General features: G+C 38.0%; 1 protein-coding gene across 2 annotated transcripts in view; it reads right to left on the bottom strand.

Moving 5' to 3' along the window:
* CLVS2 (clavesin 2) overlaps positions 1 to 19073 on the bottom strand; it is a 55004-nt gene that overhangs the window by 8982 nt on the left and 26949 nt on the right. For both annotated transcript variants that reach the window (XM_016212698.2, XM_016212690.2), the window contains exons 3-4: positions 6082 to 6192; positions 2533 to 2753 (exon numbers count right to left, since the gene is read on the bottom strand). In XM_016212698.2, the coding sequence (XP_016068184.1) occupies positions 2533 to 2753; positions 6082 to 6192 (332 nt within the window). The remainder of the gene's footprint in view (positions 1 to 2532; positions 2754 to 6081; positions 6193 to 19073) is intronic.

Genomic DNA, 19073 nt, shown 5'->3' with positions numbered 1-19073 from the left:
GGGCCTTCGGGACAGGATAGACAAAGCCACTGAAGTCTCCCTGGAGTTTACCTTGGGGGTGGGGTGTAAAATTAAATAAGTCATTTCACAGGCCAGTAAGTGCTATGAAGAAAATAAAGGAAGTGACTGAAAAGGAGTAACTAGAATGAGGGGAAAGGAGAACTGATTAAGACCTGGCGATTGACAGTGTCCAAAAGGAACTCTCCAGCAAATGACCTTTGACTGGGCCAGCCACTGGACAGTGTAGGAAAAGAGCACTGGGACAGAGGTGACAAGTATTAAGACCCTTAGGCAGGAACAAGTTGGAGTGTATCCGAAAGGTAGGAGAGGAGAGAAAAGGTAAATAAACTTAGGAAAGAGACGTAGGCAAGGTCAGATCATGTGGCACAGTGTAAGCCGCGATATGGAGTTGACTTTATGTTGTATAATCAGCAGGCATTCAAAAACTTAAAGCAGAGAAGTGAATAATCAGGTTTACATTTTTAAAATATATTTTTGGTTGTCGTGTGAATAAATGGAGGGAAGATGAGCGGGGCAGCGGTGGACGCAAAAGCAGCAGGCAGAAGGTTTTGGGGGCAGTGCAGGCGAGCAGAGTGCAGGTGGTGGGGGTGCAGCTAAGGTGGTAGAGGACATGGAAAGACGTGTGCTCAGAGGAGGGGATCGGGTTAGTTAACATGTCATAGAAGGAATGGCTTAAGGAAACGAGCATTGCTAGCTGAACAAGGGGAAGACTAGGGAACACCTATGGTGGCTGTCTCTGAATATTTATATAGCTCAGTTCTAGAGTGAGGGCTCCCTGTGTCACGCCCTCACGGAAGAGTAGACAAAGGGTATGTGAACAACACAGAAGACTTTACACCTCATGGCCTGGGACCCCGTCTCAGTGCATATAGACTGTGTAACTTTGGACATACAGTATCTGTTTAACAGGGTTGCTGTGAGGATCAAACAAATTAATGTCACCAAAAAAAATGGTACCTCGTTAGGGGCCCAATTCATGAGAAGTATATAGTAAATGGTAGATTGTAATGACTAATATTAGGATTAGGATTTTTATGAGAAGAAACCCATTCTGTAGCAATGGTTTGTAAATATTTTTATTTTAGAAAACTTTTTGGAGAATTTGATGAAATATATGCCTTTTCTCCAGAAAAATGTACTATATATATATTCACACCTTTCTATACACAGCTTTGAAGACAACTTTTAACACTTAATAGACCCCATCAAGAGCCCATCCATGGACTCCTTTGGTTAGGACAGCATAAAACTCAAATTAAGAAATGTTGTTTTGTGAGAAAGGAGTTGAGAAGCTTAAGTTTGGTTTAAATATAAGATGATTAGTGGAGAAATTAAAGCTGGAGATGCCACTGGCCTTTTTATTATCTCCAAGGAGCGGGGGCGCTGCCTGGGGAGAGGAAGACATCGCGCACACACCCGCAGTGGCAACAGCAGCAAAAAAACAGAGGCGAGCTCAAAGAACAGGGGTGTCCCCGCATGGGTCAGCAACGACAAGAGGACCGTAGGACTTTTATCAGAGAAGGATGCAAGGGGTGTTTGGGACGGCACGTAAGATGCTCCTGGGTCCTGCCTGAGCTAGGAAAGGAGACTTGCAGGAGCTGCGGTTCCTTTATTGCTATGATGGGAAATGGACCCATAATAAATATTTTTTACATTATTCACATGAACCCTGGGCTGGTGTGGCCTGAGGATACCTGGGAATTAGACATTTTCTAGTTAGCTACAGAATGCAAAGTCAGAGGCAGTTAGGAATTTGTGCATGTCTGGCAACTCCCCCGCCTTCTATCACTGGATGATGGCTGGATGCACATTTTACTCACGTTGGACCCAAAACACCCAGAAACGCACCTACTGCAGAGCATGTGTTCAATAAATATGCACTGATTGAAAGAAAACAGGCATAAAAATACTGTGAGTCAAAGCCGGGAGTCAGGCTCTGACTCAACTGACTTTTACAAAGATTAAAGCTGTAGGGAAATAGAATGTTTTGCTCAGGGAATGGCTAGGCCTTTAAACAGAAACTTGGCAGAAATACTATAAAGAGAACATAAGCTTTGAATATTAGTGTTTGAAGAGTGGGTTTGGGTGTGTGTGCGTGTGTGAGTGTTTGCTATGGATCCCTTTCTTCAAATGAAATCTTACACAGAAGTCCAATAAATTGCTTAAATAGAAGGAGAGTCATTCTCATTGCAGTGGAGATGGGCACTATCCCCACCCCACCTGCCTGGCCTGAGGAACTCCACCAATATCCTGAAGTGCAGTTTGAAAAAATCACTGGATTTAGTGACTTCTAAGGGCCCTGCTAGATAGTCTGTGAATTTGGAATAACACTGAGTTGAGGTTACCTTAAGTGACTAGCTTTGACCCAAAATTCCTAGACACCCAATCATGTGGGTATAAAATGCTTTAAAATCTCATCAAATATCTCCTTCAAAAAATATACAACCTGGAGTCAGACTTGGGATGCCTCCACCTTGGCCCCGGCCCGCTGCCCAGCTCCCTGCAGCATACCTCTTCATGGACTTGGGGGAGAGCTCCTTTTCCGCTTCTTTCACGGGCATGCTGTAGGAGTCCACATTGTAGTCGCTGTCATCGTCATACTCGTGGTCCAGCAGCGTTCTTGCCCATGTCCCCATGTCGTAAGGGGGCAGCATTCCTCCAAACTCAGAAGGCAGGATCTCAGGGTGAATTAGTTGGTGTAGACTATTCAGGTTGTTACCATGCAAAAATATCTACAAATACAAGACGAGAGGTGGGGGGAAACACAGAGGAGAATAAATATCATCCAAATGCTGTGGGGAGGGAATCACAGTAGAAAAAGAAAAAGCAAGAGTTTTCCACGTCCATGAAAATATTTAAGCCCCTCATCCGCTCTGTGAAACAGACAGGCTGGTCCAATCATCCTAGTCTTTCACATAAAAATTCTGAGGCTCAGGGATTTCAAGTAGTTTCTAGAAGGCCTGCTAGTTACTGAGTTAAAGAGCTGGAACCAGAATTTGGCGTCCTGCTTCACAGACAGGGACATCAGCAGCATCTAATGTGCGTGTTGATCTGTACATCATTCCGACGCTAGTTGTGCAAAGCTGATGATCTGCATAATGAATGCTGTTAAAACAGATTATTCTCATAAGGGACTCATCAGCTACAAAGCCCGTCCAAGTTATTAAGCCCAAAAGCTGTCACTGGGATGGCTTTCTCTTTATCATCCATAAAAATAAGAATACTGTAACCACTAAATTACCACTTTGTAATGCAAAGTATGTGATGTAACTAAAAGTAGATTAGCATCATCATAATGAAAGGTTGAGTGAAGGTTCATGTCCCAAAGGACTTAAGTTCCGTAATGTCTCTAGCATCTTCTCTACTAGAGATTTCTATGTTTATTGTTCAAATAGAAAATGAAAAAACATTAAAATGTAAAGCTGTATGCATACGTTAATTGTGGGTATTACTGCCTACACAGAGCTTTTTTGTTAAACTGAAAAGTTATTCAAGGTACATACTCAAGATCTGTTTCCCCATAAATTGCTATCTCTTTTCTTTCATTCCAACCTTAAAACGGCAAACCAGTCTTCTCTGATAAAGCACTGTTGTCATCTCATATAAAGTTATATAATATTTATTTAAAGATTGTAGTTTATAAATAACAGAAATAATTTCACATTTCAGGTTCAAGATGAACAGGCTAACACATTCATCTTTGTTTTCCATACTTTTAGAACCTACTGACGTAAATATATTGGATGTCTACGACATCAAATAAAATCAAAGGGATGGGAGTCACCAATCGACAAGCAATTTCAACAAATTGTGGAAGGGTAAAAGCAGATGAGAGCAAGTCACTGACCAAAACAGGCAGAAAAAACAGCTGCCTGGAATACATGATGTGGGACCTACAGAGGTGGAAGACGCCATCTGCCCCAAAGTACATCAAGTTAATTGCAAACTTTATACCTTCCCACTCCTATTTGCAGAGCACAACAGCCCAGGAAAACACACACACACACACACACACACACACACACACACACACACTCTGCTAGGTTCTTCCCATAAGAAATGAAAAGAATTTTTCCTGGGAAAGTTAAGCTCTAGCGCCTGAACCCCTTATTTTATTAAGTATACAACCTTTAGTTTATGAGATCCATTACTCCATGTGAGAAACCTCCTTCCAGTCATGCAAATGCACGGTAACACGCCTTAGGGAAATGAGTGTACTCCAGCACACTGCCTCTCTTCACTCACACGCTGTCCCCTCCCCCTCGACATCACTTTCAGCCTCGGCCTTCTTTCCTCTGTCACTGAAAAAACAGGGCCACCAGATGATGCCCACCCACCAGCCTCCGGGTCCACGTGCTTTGCCTTCGTTCCTAGGACAATGAAGAATAAACCTGACGAAGGCCAACCTCTCCACCTGTGCTTTGCATTCACCCTCTCTCTTGAATTATGTTTCTAAGCAATTCTCTCTGTCTCTCCCACATCATCAAATGTACTCGCTCTGCTGGATCTTTCCCATCACAGAGCAAACATGTCAACTCTGCTCTGCCCTTCCCCACACAGATACACAAAACCTCCCTTGGGCCTACTTCAACCTCCAGTTATTACCCCATTTCTCTCCTTCCCTTTATTGCAAAACTCATCAAAGAATTGTCTGTATTCATTTTCCAAGTACTCTTGTCTCGTTTTTTCCTGAATCCAATGAAAATAGGTGTTGCCTCCCTCCACGGTCTGAAAACAGCTCTTGTTGAGATTCTCCTCATTGCTAAATTCATCATCCAATTCACAGTCCTTATTTTTCGTGAACTTGCAGAAGCACTGGGTAAAGCAGATGACTTTCCTCATGAAAACAATTTCTCCCGGGGTCTCTTGGTTTTCTCCTACCTTGATCAATGTGTTTTGGGGTTTTTTCAGTCTCTTTGGATGATTATCCCTCATTACCCCACCATCTTAATGTCAGAGAGCTGCAGGCTTCGGTTTTCGAATCTATTCTCTTCTCTAACTGTACTCATTCCTGGGGGTTTTTATTTACTCTCATGGCTTTGAATGTTGTCGACACACTGAAAATCCATATATTGAATCCAGACCTCCAACTTTTATTTTATTTTCCTAAACTGTGCCATTAAAGAAAATACGCTAAGTGACTGGAGTGGAAAGGAGGAGGGTGGAATACTTTTGAAAATTAACAAGGAAAAGCAGAGTGAGTCCACCTTATTGAGGAAGAAGAAATTTATAAGAACTAGAAGTGAAACCTGTTTCCTGTCAACTCTTTTTTTTTTTAATATATCTTTATTGATTTCAGAAAGAGGAGGGGGGAGGGGGAGAGAGAGAGAAAGAGAGAGAGAGAGAAACATAAATGATGAGAGTCATTGATCGGCTGCCTCTTGCACACCCCTATGGGCATGTGCCCTGACCGGGAATCAATCTTCGATCTCCTGGATCCTAGATTGATGCTCAACTGCTGAGCCACACTGGCCAGGCTCTTGTCAGTGATTTTGTTGTATGTACTTTGAGTATCCTCATTGTTCGATGAAGCTGAATCTAAGAACTCAAGTAACTTGTAGTTTTAAAGGGTTATTAATATTTCCACAAATAACATTCTTTCAGAAATGTGTGACTGGTCATGGCAATCACTGAAAAATCATATTAGCTATCATAAAATTCACTATATGCAATGTAATATATATTGTGAAATAACTAATTCCATTTATCAACTTACAAAATTATAGCTTTTGTCTAGACCTACTTGATATTAAGTATACAACAACTATATATATAGTAACATGGCTTTTTTTACTTTTAAACTGATACATTAATATACAATGAATATATAATGTGCTAAAATGTTCTCCCAGTTGTGGAAAAGTAGGAGAGCTGGTTTTAAATATTTCTCTCACAGATACACTGTTCAGAATTAATCACATCTTTAAGAATTTTGAAATGTCTTGTATGCTGAATATTTATATGCAGTATAGAAGCACGTTTACCACAGCCAGTATTATACACACAGTATGCATCATAATTCAGAAGGTGAAGGATATAAAAACAGAAACAAACAAGTACCCTTTTCCGAGTCTTCTCCTTTAGGAAAGGCCGGATTACAGTGTACAGGGCATGGATATACCACGGCTGGTTGACAAAATGAATTCCTCCGAATCGTGCTGGGAAGCTGTCCTAGAGGAACATGACGGAAAGAAAATCCAACATGGTTTAGCACGGGGAAGGTCTAGGGAAGGTCATACGGTAGACAAATGCTTTATCCTACACACTTCAATGAGGTCATCTGTGGAGTTAGGAGAAAAAGAAAGAAGAAATTCATCACATTAAACGTTATAACTTCCATACAAAAGCTGAAGCAATATGTAACGAAGCAAATCCTTTCCAAGAATAGATTAAGAATTTCAGCATCCTTAGGACTGCCATAGTTTAAGCCCGCAAACTGCCAACAGCCATTGTAAGTCTAGGAATGTAAATAAAACACATTAGAAATTTGTCAAATAATAAATCTATGATTCATAAGTGTTTTATTGAAATTATATTTACATTGAAATGTATTTAAATTGAAGTGTTTATTAACTTTCACTATAGTCATCTATAATGTGAACACTGTCAGATATCAAAACTCACTTTATTCTCTTTCTCTTATCAACTTTATTATAAACATTCTCCTTTCCTTATTTCAACCATTAACAAAAAGAAATGTGCTTAAGCAAAATAAAAACCTAGAATTGTAGTGTAAGAAATTTGGAAATGGATTCTGCCAAGTTAAATAAAAGTCAAAACCCTCTGAACTCACTCCACAGGTGGAAATGGGGCTCTCATAACACCAGAGAACATTTTTAATTTAAATGTTCTCTTGAACAAGATTAAAAGATTTAAAAACATGCCTAACATAACCCAGTTAATGTATTTTGTTTTGGGGGACACTTATGAGCATTAGTAATTAATTTGTGTTTTGGATACTGATTTTCAGAGCTGATGAGCACTTTTGCAGAGTAATTTTTATCTCTGAGAATAACACACTATAAAAAACCCACAGTACCTCAAAAAATAAATAAATTAGAAGAGCAAAAGGTAAAATGTGATTCCTTTTATGTCAATGTCATTACTTCTTTCATAAATATGTAGTTTCATTCAGCAAAAGGTTATTACAATAACGGAAATGAACCAGATAGAAATGCAGACACCTATGTTTTGAATTTATGACATTTTTATACATGAAAAGAAGATAAACACTGCATTTAAAATTAAAAAAATGCTAAGATAAACACCAATGTGCCCTCCACTACTCAGCTTAAAAAATAGTAAAGCATTGGTAACCTTGAAGCTCACTGTGGTCATATTCTTTCACCCCCCCCCCACCTTTTAAAATTTCATATATTTCAAATATAAGCATTTCCCTGGCTTATATTTTATAAATATTATAAATATATAAATATTATATTTATTCTATATTTCATGTATTTCAATTTTTTTTGCTATATATATATATGTACTCCATAAATATACTTTTAAGTCCTTTAAATACTTAAACTTTATAAAAACGTCCTTGCAGCGGATGTACTCTTCCGTTGCCACAGAGCACTGTCTCTGAGGCTCACTGCGCTGAGGTCCACGCGTGCTGTGCACAGCTGTGGCTCCCTGTCACTGCTGCATAGGAGACCGTTATATGGTGCGCCGCAGTTCACTTATTTTCTTCTGTCCGTGCGTCTTGCTTTCCAGGTTGCTGGTCTGTCCTGCCATTACCAGCAGTGTTGCCCTGTGGACTCCGTCTTAAAGGCGCCTGTCGTGTAGGCAAGTGCCCTGCAGTGGGGCATTTATCTGGAAGTGTCAGTGTGGAGTTGTGGAGTGTATATGCTTCGACTTGACAAAACTGCCAGGGACATTTACCAGTTTATACTCCTCTTTCCCCCGGTAATGCAGGGAAGTTTCGGCTCGTCCGCATACTGTGCTTGGTAGTGTTCCTTTTTCTAATTTTGGCCAATCTAGTGGGTGTAACATAGATTCTCATCAGACTCTAACTTGCTAGTTGCTTGGTTTTTGCTCACTTTGTTTAATTCCATCATTAATAATGTTGTCTGATAACATAACTATTTTATACATAGGTATTTTATTTCTGAGTCCTTGAGGACCTGAATTTGCTTGCTGACTCTGCTGACCTTGTTTATGGGATCTTGGTGGTGAGCTCATATTCGGCTAACATTAATCACTGGGAATCCTGAAAGAGCTGGCTGAGGATGTTTTTCTCCACATTCCCATTTTGTGCACCAGACTATGCCTGATTCATCTTTACATTCACAGCATTTCAAAGTGTGTGTGCGTGTGTGTGTGTGTGTGTGTGTGTGTGTGTGTGTGTCCCATAATGGAACTAGATGAGTTTTTATTGAATGGAATAGATTCTGATTTACTTTTTAAGTAAACTACTTTTCTGAGCCACAATTTCCCCATCTGAAAAATGGGAACAACATTTAGCAGGACTCCTAATGGCTAACCATAGCAGTTATCTTTGAACATACCTCCTAGGTACTGGGCTACCATATGCACTGTCAACCCCCACTTTACACACCTGGAAAGGACCACAGAGGGAGGAGAGGTTAACCAAAGAATATATGCATATATGCATAACCCAGGGCACAGACGGTGGTGTGATAAAGGCCTGGGGGGGCGGGGGTGGAGTGGAAGGGAACAATGGGGGTAAAAAGGGGACATCTGTAATACTTGCAACAATAAAGATAATTTAAAAAAAAAAAAAAAAAGTATCCTCAGTGTGAACATCAACAAAAATTGTGTGTAACTAACTCACCCATTCAGACTTAAATCTATTAGGCATTTTTTAAAGGTTTGTTTTTCTTCCTTTCTTGAACTTTTTTTCAAGCATCTAGTTGCAATTATTATGTGCACTACAGAAAAGTGCCTAGTAATAAATTTGGAATTGTAGAAATTACACCTTTAATTCCATAACTCCATCCCTAAAGTTACTAAGGATCAAAAATATTGCACCATTCTTGTCTGATGCTTTTAGTATAAATAGAAAACATGCTTATTGTAGAAATCATTGAGTAATATTTTGAAAGTCACTCATAACCATACCAACCAGAGAAAAAACAATATTCTAAGCATCTTGGGTATGCATCCATTTTTGTCCAATTAAATTTTATGTACATGATAACGGCTCATAGGTATACACCATAAATAATATCACCCACTTTAAAAGTAAGCCTTTGCAATTAAAATACCCCAAAGAGAAGTCAACCCCAGATTGGAGACGAGAAGGTAAATCTTTCACTGGAAATATAAGTGGTGAAATATTCTGAAGTAAATATATATATTTTTTTAATCCTCACCTGAGGATATTTTTTCCATTGCTTTTCAGAGAGAGTGGAAGGGAGAGAGAGAGTGTGTTATAGAAATAGATGTGTGTGCGTATTAGAGTCAGGAAGGTAAGTTTGATGCGTGTATTAGACTTGAAATAAGTAACTCCATTTTCTGTGACTGAGTGTAACTGTGAGGCCTGCGTGCCATGATAAGATTAACACTTTGTAGCCCCGGCCTCCAACCAGGCCCCTGCGCTCTGTAGGACCCCATAAGATACACTGAAGATGCACCACACCCTTCAAAAAAAAAAAAAAGCCTTTGTATAGAAAATAGAAGGTGATTATTATAGCAGTTGGTACTACTGATTCCTTAAGTAGCATCAATATCAGTTTACCTCAGATATTCTAAACTTACTAATATTGGTCTGCTTTGACATACTAACCACACAAAGTTTTCCTAAATATGTCCTTTGGGGGTATCCTTTCCAGATGGTATAATATTATTTGTATACCTCATATCCATCTTTTAGAATGCTGTATTAGTTATCTGTGTACACACCCTACCCATCTTCTAGAAGGCTAAGATTTCTAAGGAGAGTCATGTTTATCCTGGTTGCAAAGCCCAGCTTCCATTCCCTACCACTAGCATCCTGTGCAGTGCCTAATACTGGAAAAACACACACAACTTTAGTTGTGATCCCATATAGTTAGACTTATCGATAGTGGGCAGGCAGATCCAGGAAAGTCATTCAATGGCTTTCATGAGGGAAACAAAGATTTTACCAGCACATTCTAACTAGTGTCTTCTGCCAAACTGAGAGGAGACAGCCGGGAAACCATTTAATTACTAGCTAATTGGGATGTATTTTCTGTCCCTGTCTCATAAATGATAATGAGCCATATGTAAATAAATGCAAATAACAGATTGAAAACAAAGGATCTTGTCCTTACTACAGAGACACGAGTTTCAATTGGGATTGTTCAGGGAGATGTTTGACCTCCATCCTCTTAACTTCTAATTGCCCATTAAAATGTCATGGTGTCCAGGTAGGCATACAATAAGGAAACTTGGTTAGACGCAAACAATTGTGTAGACGCAAAATTTCATCAAAAACGTAATTTCTCTGCCCTGGCTGGATGGCTCAGCTAGTTGGAGTATCGTTTCATATACCAAAAGGGTGAGGGTTTGAATCCCAGTCAGGGCACATACCTAAGTTTCGGGTTTGATCCCAGTTGGGGTGTGAAACTGATGGATGTTTCTCTCTCACATTGATGTTTCTCTCTCTCTCTCTCTCACACCCCCTTCCTCTCTCTAAAAAAATCAATGAAGACATATCTTCAAGTGAGGATTTTTAAAAATTGCTCTGATATGTAGGGAAATAATGATTAACATTTTCTACAATCAGTTTTTTTAACACCTAGGAATTTTTTTCATTAGAAAAAAATAATTATATGGTTAAAAATATACTCAGTTAATTCTTGTTACAGGAAACAAGTTAGCCCTCAAAGATATATCACATTGTATTTCAAAACATGAACTTAGCAAATCTTTCTATTTGATGAGCAATCTCTGAGACAAAATTCATGTAAATTACAGATTTAAAGTATCATTATTCCTCAGGAAACAGTGTCTTAATTTTAATGAGTGTTTTAAGAAACCTAGATTAACCATAATGGATTGTTTAAAACAGTGATTAGTAGGGCACATTAATTTCCCAATAACATGTGGCATTGTAGGAACATTCTTTATAGGATTAAAATTTTTTGAGATATGAATATATTTCAAAATAATTTTGCCCTCCCAAAAGTTAAAGTCCTAAATCCAAATATGCACTAAAATATACATAATGTTTTAGGTTGAATTTTTAAATTTGAAAATTGATTTGCTTAGATTTACATTTGCATACTTGACAGTATCTGTTTAAGACCTTTAGCAAAATGTCAGCTATTGTTTAAACTGTCTGTCATGTATTACAAGTGTATCAACATGTATTTCTCTTAAGGACGGTCAACAGAATATGCTCTACACAAAGGCAAACACATATTATTTCTGACATTTCTATTTAAAAAATTAGCCAGTTTCCCCATTCTATGTGCATCAGTATCTGGCTAAAGAAAACTTTAAGACACTGTGACTGCTAATCAATCTCTCTGCCCTGTCACTCTCTTTTGGTGACATTCAGCTCCCAAAAAGAGCTAACTTTGCTCCTTTTCAGTTTTGTCTCAGGGTGTCCTCTGGTTTCATTTTCTAAGTTAATTACAAATGATGCCCAAGCACAATGATGTTGCCTGATATTCTCCTTTATAGGGTACAAACAAAGAAAGCTTAGAGGGGCTTACTGAAGTGCTATATCTTCTCATGACAAATTACTACAAATCTAAGGTGTGAAATAATGATGTTCTTTCAACTGTGAGTGGACATGTGCTATAGGGAGAGCAGGTCTCACACCAACATTTTGAAGACAGAGGGGTTTACCTGCATTGCTTTTGTGATTCTATAATCAGCATGTGTTGTTTGGACTGACAGTCTTTTAACTTCCATTCACGAGAACTAGGAGGAGTCTTCTTGGGTCACTCAGAACACAGTGGTGGCCAAGGGCCATCCGGGTGTTTGAAGCCACAGGCCCAGGGGAAGGCAAGGAGTTACCCTTTCCTCATCCAAGATGGCACATGATTATCACCTGCTCACATGAAAAGGACAGCTTTGTGATGTTCTTATCATTGTTGTAATCTTAATGTAGACCATCATTTCCAAATTTTTAATTTTGTTTTTAAAATCCTAAATAACAGTATATAGTTGGCTTACTTAAATCTACAAAAACAATCTGATTTCCTCTTTCACCAGTATATTATCATTTATAAATAACAGTTATATACTGATTTCACAGGAAAAAAACACGTTGTGATTCCTTTTCTTGTTATGCTTTTCTTTTCTAATCCTCGCCAGAGGATGTGTTTATTGGTTTTAGAGATAGAGGAAGGGAGAGAGAAAGGGAGAGAAACATCGATGGGATGTGCCTCTGGTATGCTCCCTGACTGGGATGGAACCCACAACATTTTGGTGTAGGGGACGGCCTACACCAAACTCCAACCAACTGAGCCACCCGGCAGGGCTTCCTGATAGGTTTTGAACACAGGTATTGAAGTAATCCACAACACTCTTGACTTCTAGATTCCAGTGATAAATTTACTTACATATTAGATAACAGTGTCTGTCAGCAAAAGTATCTCTGTCCCTCCCTCCCAGCCACATACACACAACTGCTAAGCAGATCCAAGGGGTTGTTCTGGAGAGAAAGCCTACGAGACTAACTATGACTATATAAGGGACTCTGAAATTTGTGGGTGAGAACTGAGCAATCTATCTCAAAAGCTCAGGTTTACTAATTCTAGACAAATTATTATTTAGTCATTGTGTGTGTGTGTGTGTGTGTGTGTGTGTGTCTGTGTGTCTGTGTGTCTATGTGTGTGTCTTTGTGTGCGTGCCTATAGTTGATCCCTTGGTACTGGTTAACTATGCTTCAAATAAAACCCTCCCATCCTGTGAAAGACCAAGAATCATGATGCAAATCATAGCCATAGAACCTTAACATGTAGACACAAGGCTCATTTAAGTTAGTCGCTGCTGGTGTTGCCTGGAACCAGTGTGGGGGAGGTGAGAACACAAACCAATCACATAGAGAACGTGACACAAAGCTATTCTCACACATCTTCACAATCCGTGAAGTACCGGTTTCAATCAAGCATATCAGCAGGAGAAAAGCCATAGTAAAAACTACTATCTAATAAAAATGTTACCTGTGTTTTTAAGTCAGGCTTTTTTATTAAACCTGAATGCATAGCTAGAGTAAGAGATAATGGTGTCATTTCAAATCAAAATAGAATGTGTAGTAATGTTCTATGACTTGTATCTTGAGGATTATAGTTCCAATCTATATGTCAGCTCCATCAGGAAGGCCTATTACCTCAGCCATTATATCAATAATGGATTAGGTCTCTCACTTGACTTTTAAACGACTTTAGCAACACACATTCAAAAGTGCTGATGTTCTCATGTTCAAAATAGCCAAAGGGGAGTTAAGCAGCAGAACTTCTCCTAGAGGAATTGAGAAGAGCAAATTATAAAAAGAATTAGGCAGAAGTTGTTATGTAGATATTTAAGGACACTCTTGCCTACATCAGGCATGTGAAACATTCCTGAAAGAAACCTCAAAAAAACACTCCTTATTTCCCTAATAATAGCTCTAGAAAGCAATTATAAAGAAAGTGTCATTAATTGAGGGAAAATTTTATGTACAAGTATGTTTTGTACATATTTTGTAATAAGGAAAACATTGGAATCCATTTACATTTACTTCAACAAATGTGAATAAATAAATAATGTATTTATAATATATAGTATTAAAGAGCCATTAAAAGGACATTTTCAAAGAATTACTAACAGAAAATAATAAGAATATAATATTAGGTTAGTAAATCAGGAAAAAAAATTTAATATATTTTAAAAAGGAATATAAAAGAAAAATACATCAAAATATTAGCCTGGTTAACTCTCTGTAATAGAATAATAGAAAAATAGATTACTTTTATTTTAGTCTTTGTATTATTTTTTATTTTTCAAGTGTCCTGAAATGACCATGTCACATGTGCATGTGCACACACACACACACACCCCTACACACTTATAGATATGCTTTTAAAAAATTAACACAAAGGCAACAATATAACACTGTAAGCATTGATTAAGTTGAGCTGATATTTACTGAAAACTACTCAAGCCTGGGAAATTTTAGGGGAATGTGAATCGTGAAGAGTCCTTACCTTGAAGGAATTTGTAATCTGGTAAAGAGAAGAAGTAACATCAGACAAGGAAAGATAATTTCCAAAGGTGTTATGAGGTTTAAGGAGATAAAAAGATTAAGGAGAAAGGTTGTAATGATGAGACAAGAATTCCCAAAAGAGGTTGTATTTAGAATAGAACTTGAGGTGTCGGTGCGAACCTGGCAGTTGTGAAGAGGCAATGGAGCGAGAAGAGAGTGTCCCAGCGACAAAGAGCCCTAAGACCGGAGACGGGAAGACAGAGCCATCCTCAGGGCACAAGAGCCAAAACTGTTCGTCTGGTGCTGAAGGTAAGATGAGGAAGTGGCAGTGTGGCTGAGAAGATGATTTTGGAGCCTACCTGGCCATTCAAGTCCCACAGAGGAGTCCATGTGTTCTTAGTACTGAAAATTCTTGAGAAGGGAGTAACTACTGCACTTAATCTAGCAGGAGTATGTAGTTTATTATGGAAATCTGACATTTTAATATTTAAGTTTTAGTGCAACTCCTTTAAGGCAGAGACATTCTATCTCTGGTTAAAAATGAAAAACAACTAGAGTTTTAGCTTAGTTTTGTTTTTGTTTTTTTGATACGTGTTTTTTTTAAAAAAATAACCAAGTAATGTGTGACACAGACATCCATCCATCAGGTCCTACCATCACAAACACCCATCACTGGCCAGCAGGGATGAGAGAGTGAGGGTTAAAGATGGGACAGGACGGGAGTGGGAATGAATGGAGACAGGGTGAAATAAGGGTCATGGGTATCTATGGTGCACATTTCTTGGAATAAAAAAACAGTGATTTTATGTTTTGACCTGCGCAGGTCATTTGATAAAGCCTCGCAAAATGTCCTGCTTTATTTTCAGGAGGGAGAAAGCAAACATGGAGACATAAGGTTAAAATTATTAGCAATATGCAGGTAACTAGAGCCTGAATTTGAGTCATATTAAGGTGTTAACTATAGAAGGACCACAAAGATAGAGACTATACAATTTCACAAATGATTGGATGCAGAAGAGGCTTACAAGAAAATGGTGGAAAACAGGTCATTTCATTAATCTTGGTTAGTTGAGAGACCACTAATTATACCAGACACTGAAACAGGAAGGCGAGGGAAAGTGTAATATCTCAAATTGCAAGTGTCAGTAGGCTGTGTGGAGATGTCCCCGAGTTTGAGTAGCTCAGACTGGAGTAAAGGCATACAAAATAGAAACAGAGCAAAAATTAAGATTCATGAATATCTTGAAAGGCATTTGAGAGTGCTATAGTAATCTGTATATTTCAAAATAATAATAATACACTTCTCCCTAATTTAAGTTCTTGACCAGTAAGAAGTTGAAGAGTTGGCTTCAACAGGAAGTTGGAGAGATCACTGAAGCCAGAGTGATGTTTTCCAGTCATTTGCCAGAACACTTTTAGTTCAACCAACTCCTTCCAAGACTGTGTGCTGTCCATATGGATTGTGAGGCAGTGGATTATAAAGATAGCTTGAGAAGATCTAAAGATGTTCAGGCATGCATCCTTCAAAGCAGCACGCATGAAAAAACATGCCTGAGGCTCAGGGCACAGGCAGCCCCTCCGCGTGACACTGCTAGCAAGGGGTTCCCACTCAGACTCTGAATGTCTCCTGAAAGGCTGGAGTAAGGAGGGTGCCTTGGTTCAGCTAATCCGGGAATATTTACTTCCTCTTGCCTGTTAGTTGACAACAGGAAGGAAGCAAGGGTTCAGGCTGGGATCATCACCTCTCCAAAATCTAAAACACTGAATGAATGTACCTCTAAATACAAAACAAAACTTCTAATTCAGTGCTTCAAAGATTTGACTGTGCTTTTCTTATGTTTATTATAAAATCGTATAGATACTTATTAATTTGGGAAAATTTGAGAAGAGTCTAATTCAACCACTGGGTAATTCATGTTGCCTGTGTAGGGTTCTTCTTCTTTTTGTTTTACCCCCTGTCCCTTTATTGGCAAGAATTAATCACCTAAAGCTATTCCCTAGAAGTTTCCCTTCACATGGCTGCAAAGTCCTCCTACAAATAAGGCTACTTAGAAAGGAATAGTCAACAAATTGTTGAGCCATGCTGCACTTCCCTGAGGCGGAGATGTCAATGATGGCACTTACCGCCTCTCCATGGTATCCTCACGCATTCAAGGTCTCTAGTCACTCTGAATCTTGCAATGGAATTGGAGAGTTCATATTGGTCTTTAGTCTGACAATTTGCATGAGCAAGATATGCAAGTATCTCTATTTACCCAAGCATTCAAATCAGAGCAGCCACACACATCTGCAGTCTTCCTTTCAATAATCTCACTCATGACATATCAACCAGTGAATAAAAACTTTCCAGCCCAGTTACGTAAAGTTGCACAAAATCCTTAAGAAAGTACAGATTTTCTGAATGAAGAAATACTGTTTTCAACCACTGCTGTATGTGTGGATGTGTGGTTATGTGGTTAAGAGAGCTCTCTAGCTTCAACCTCTTCCTTGCAATTGGATATTCCATTCCTCACCCTTCGCCTGCCCTTGAAACTTGAGTGGATGCAATTCTAAACTAGTGACAAAACTGGTAGATGTCTGTTTTACATAACATGGGAATCTGACCGGGGCAATGCATGTCATTTTCAACATTCAAGTTTATGAAATATTTATATCTATATAATTTTTAAACACTTTCTATTCTTTAGGCTGTGGCTCAATTGTGAGTTACAGTTTAGGTAGATTCAAGAGATTTTGGAGATAAAACACAGAGAGCTCCACCTTTTCTCTAGCATCTTTATTTTCAACACTCTTCCCACCCCCCATGTAGTTTGACATTGGATCAGGTCTTCATGATATACCTTTATTTCTACCATCCACTTCCCTTTCCTTCAATATGGGTCTTATCTGTGTTCATGTTTATATGTGTGTATATGTATGTGTGTGTGTGTCTGTGTGTGTGTGTGTGTGTGTGTGTGTGTGTATATATATATATATGTATATATATATAAAATTTCTCCCAAAATGCATACACACTTTTTTTCTGATAGCTCAATTGATGTTTCTTTTCAGATTTAACCCATTGGAATTAATAATTATTCAAAATATGTATACATTATTTTGGGAAACTGTGTGTGTGTGTGTAACTGAGAGAAAGCTCCACTTGAAGGTTTATGTATTAACTCTAAAATCTAATCCCCACATTTAGGTAAAGTCATGAAAAAACTCTTTTACATGTAAATATTAGCAAAGAGGCAGATTTTACTTTGAAGAGTTTTGCTTTTATCTCTTTGATACGGTTTCTGGCATACAGATATGATCAAAACTAAACCAGCAAAGAAATTCTGCTTCTTTTAATGGTGCAAAATAAAAAATGCTTTTCTGAATATCATTTTCTAGTAGTATTCAAAAGAAATAAAAGTATTTTTTTCTCATTCAACAAGTATTAATTGTTTCTACTATATATGGGCACAGTGCTGGTGGTGGGATCTGGATTCTGTGACATTTTCACTTTTTTCACCAGTCAGAAGGTACCTGTACCTATATATTGACTCATTGACTTTAAATTTTTAAATAATTATAGACACAGAAAGCTGTAAAACTGAACAGAGAGATCCCATGCATCCTTCCCCCAGCCTCCCCAAATGGGATACTTTACTAGAATAAACCATTAAAACCAGGGAATTGATTTGGGTACAATCCACAGAGCCTATTCAGATGACAGCAGTTTTATAAGTACTCATTAATGAGTGTGTATGTATGTACTTTTATGCAATTTTATCATTTTTGTAGCTTTGTGTAACCATCACCAGATTCAAGATACAGAAATGTTCTATCACCACAGGGCTCTCTCACACTGTCCCTTCATAGTCACGCCCAACCCATCTGACCCCAACTCCTAACCTCTGGTAACCATTAATCTGTGTGTTATTTTGAGATTTTAACATAAGTAGACTCATATAGTATATAACCTTTTGAGATCAGCTTTCCTCATTTAGAATGATGTCCTTGATATACATCAAAATTATTGCACATATCCATAGTTGTTTGTTTGGTTTTCCCCCTTGTAATTGCTAAGAAATATGTCATGGTATGAATGCACCACACTTTAACCATTCGCCTGTTCTCAGACATCTGGATTGTTTCTGGTTTGGGTTATTATGCTAAGAATATTCACATATAAGTTTTTGTGTGAACATAAGTTTTCATTTCTCTGGGATAAAAGCTCCAGAGCGCAATAGCTGCATTACATGGCTGCATGTTTAGGTTTATAGAAAACTGCCAGGGTGACCACACCATTTTACATTTCCTTCGGCAAGAGAGGTCCAGTCTCTCCTCCTCTTTGCATCCTTTCGTATTTTCACTCTTTTTTTAATTTTTTTTTTTTGTTTTAGCCATCCTGATAGGTATATAGTGCTATCTCATTGTGGCTTTATTTGCATTTCCCTAATGGCAAAGATGTTGAAGATCTTTTCATGTGCTTATGTGCCATCTGAATATCCTTCTCAGTGAAATATTTGTTCATGTGTTTTGCTCATTTTATTATTTCTTTTTACTGTTGAGTTTTTAAGAGTTTTTTTTCTATTTCTTAAATAAAAGTTCTTTCTCAGATACATGGTTTCCAAATATTTTCACCCACTTTGTAGCTTGTCTTTTCATTCTTTAAAGGGAGTGTTTCACAGAGCAAAAGTTTTTTGTTTTTCTTTTTTAATTTTGATGAGTTGGTTCCATTTATGTCTTATATAGTTTTTCTTTGATACATTGCTTTTTTGGCATCAAGTCTAAGAAATCTTAGCCTGGCTTTAGATCCTAAAGATTTTCTTCCATTTTTTCCTAAAAATTTTATAGTTTTCTGTTGTAAATTTAATTTTACAATCCACATTAAATTAATTTTTGCATAAGGTTTAAGCTTTAAGTAAAGGTTCATTTTTTTAATTTTTTT

This window comes from Miniopterus natalensis, chromosome 5 (genome assembly GCF_054644295.1).
Source record: "Miniopterus natalensis isolate mMinNat1 chromosome 5, mMinNat1.hap1, whole genome shotgun sequence".
In the NCBI taxonomy this organism is placed as follows: Eukaryota; Metazoa; Chordata; class Mammalia; order Chiroptera; family Miniopteridae; genus Miniopterus; species Miniopterus natalensis.
Note: the sequence above shows the minus strand (reverse complement) of the source record. Positions and strands in the feature narration are given on the sequence as shown.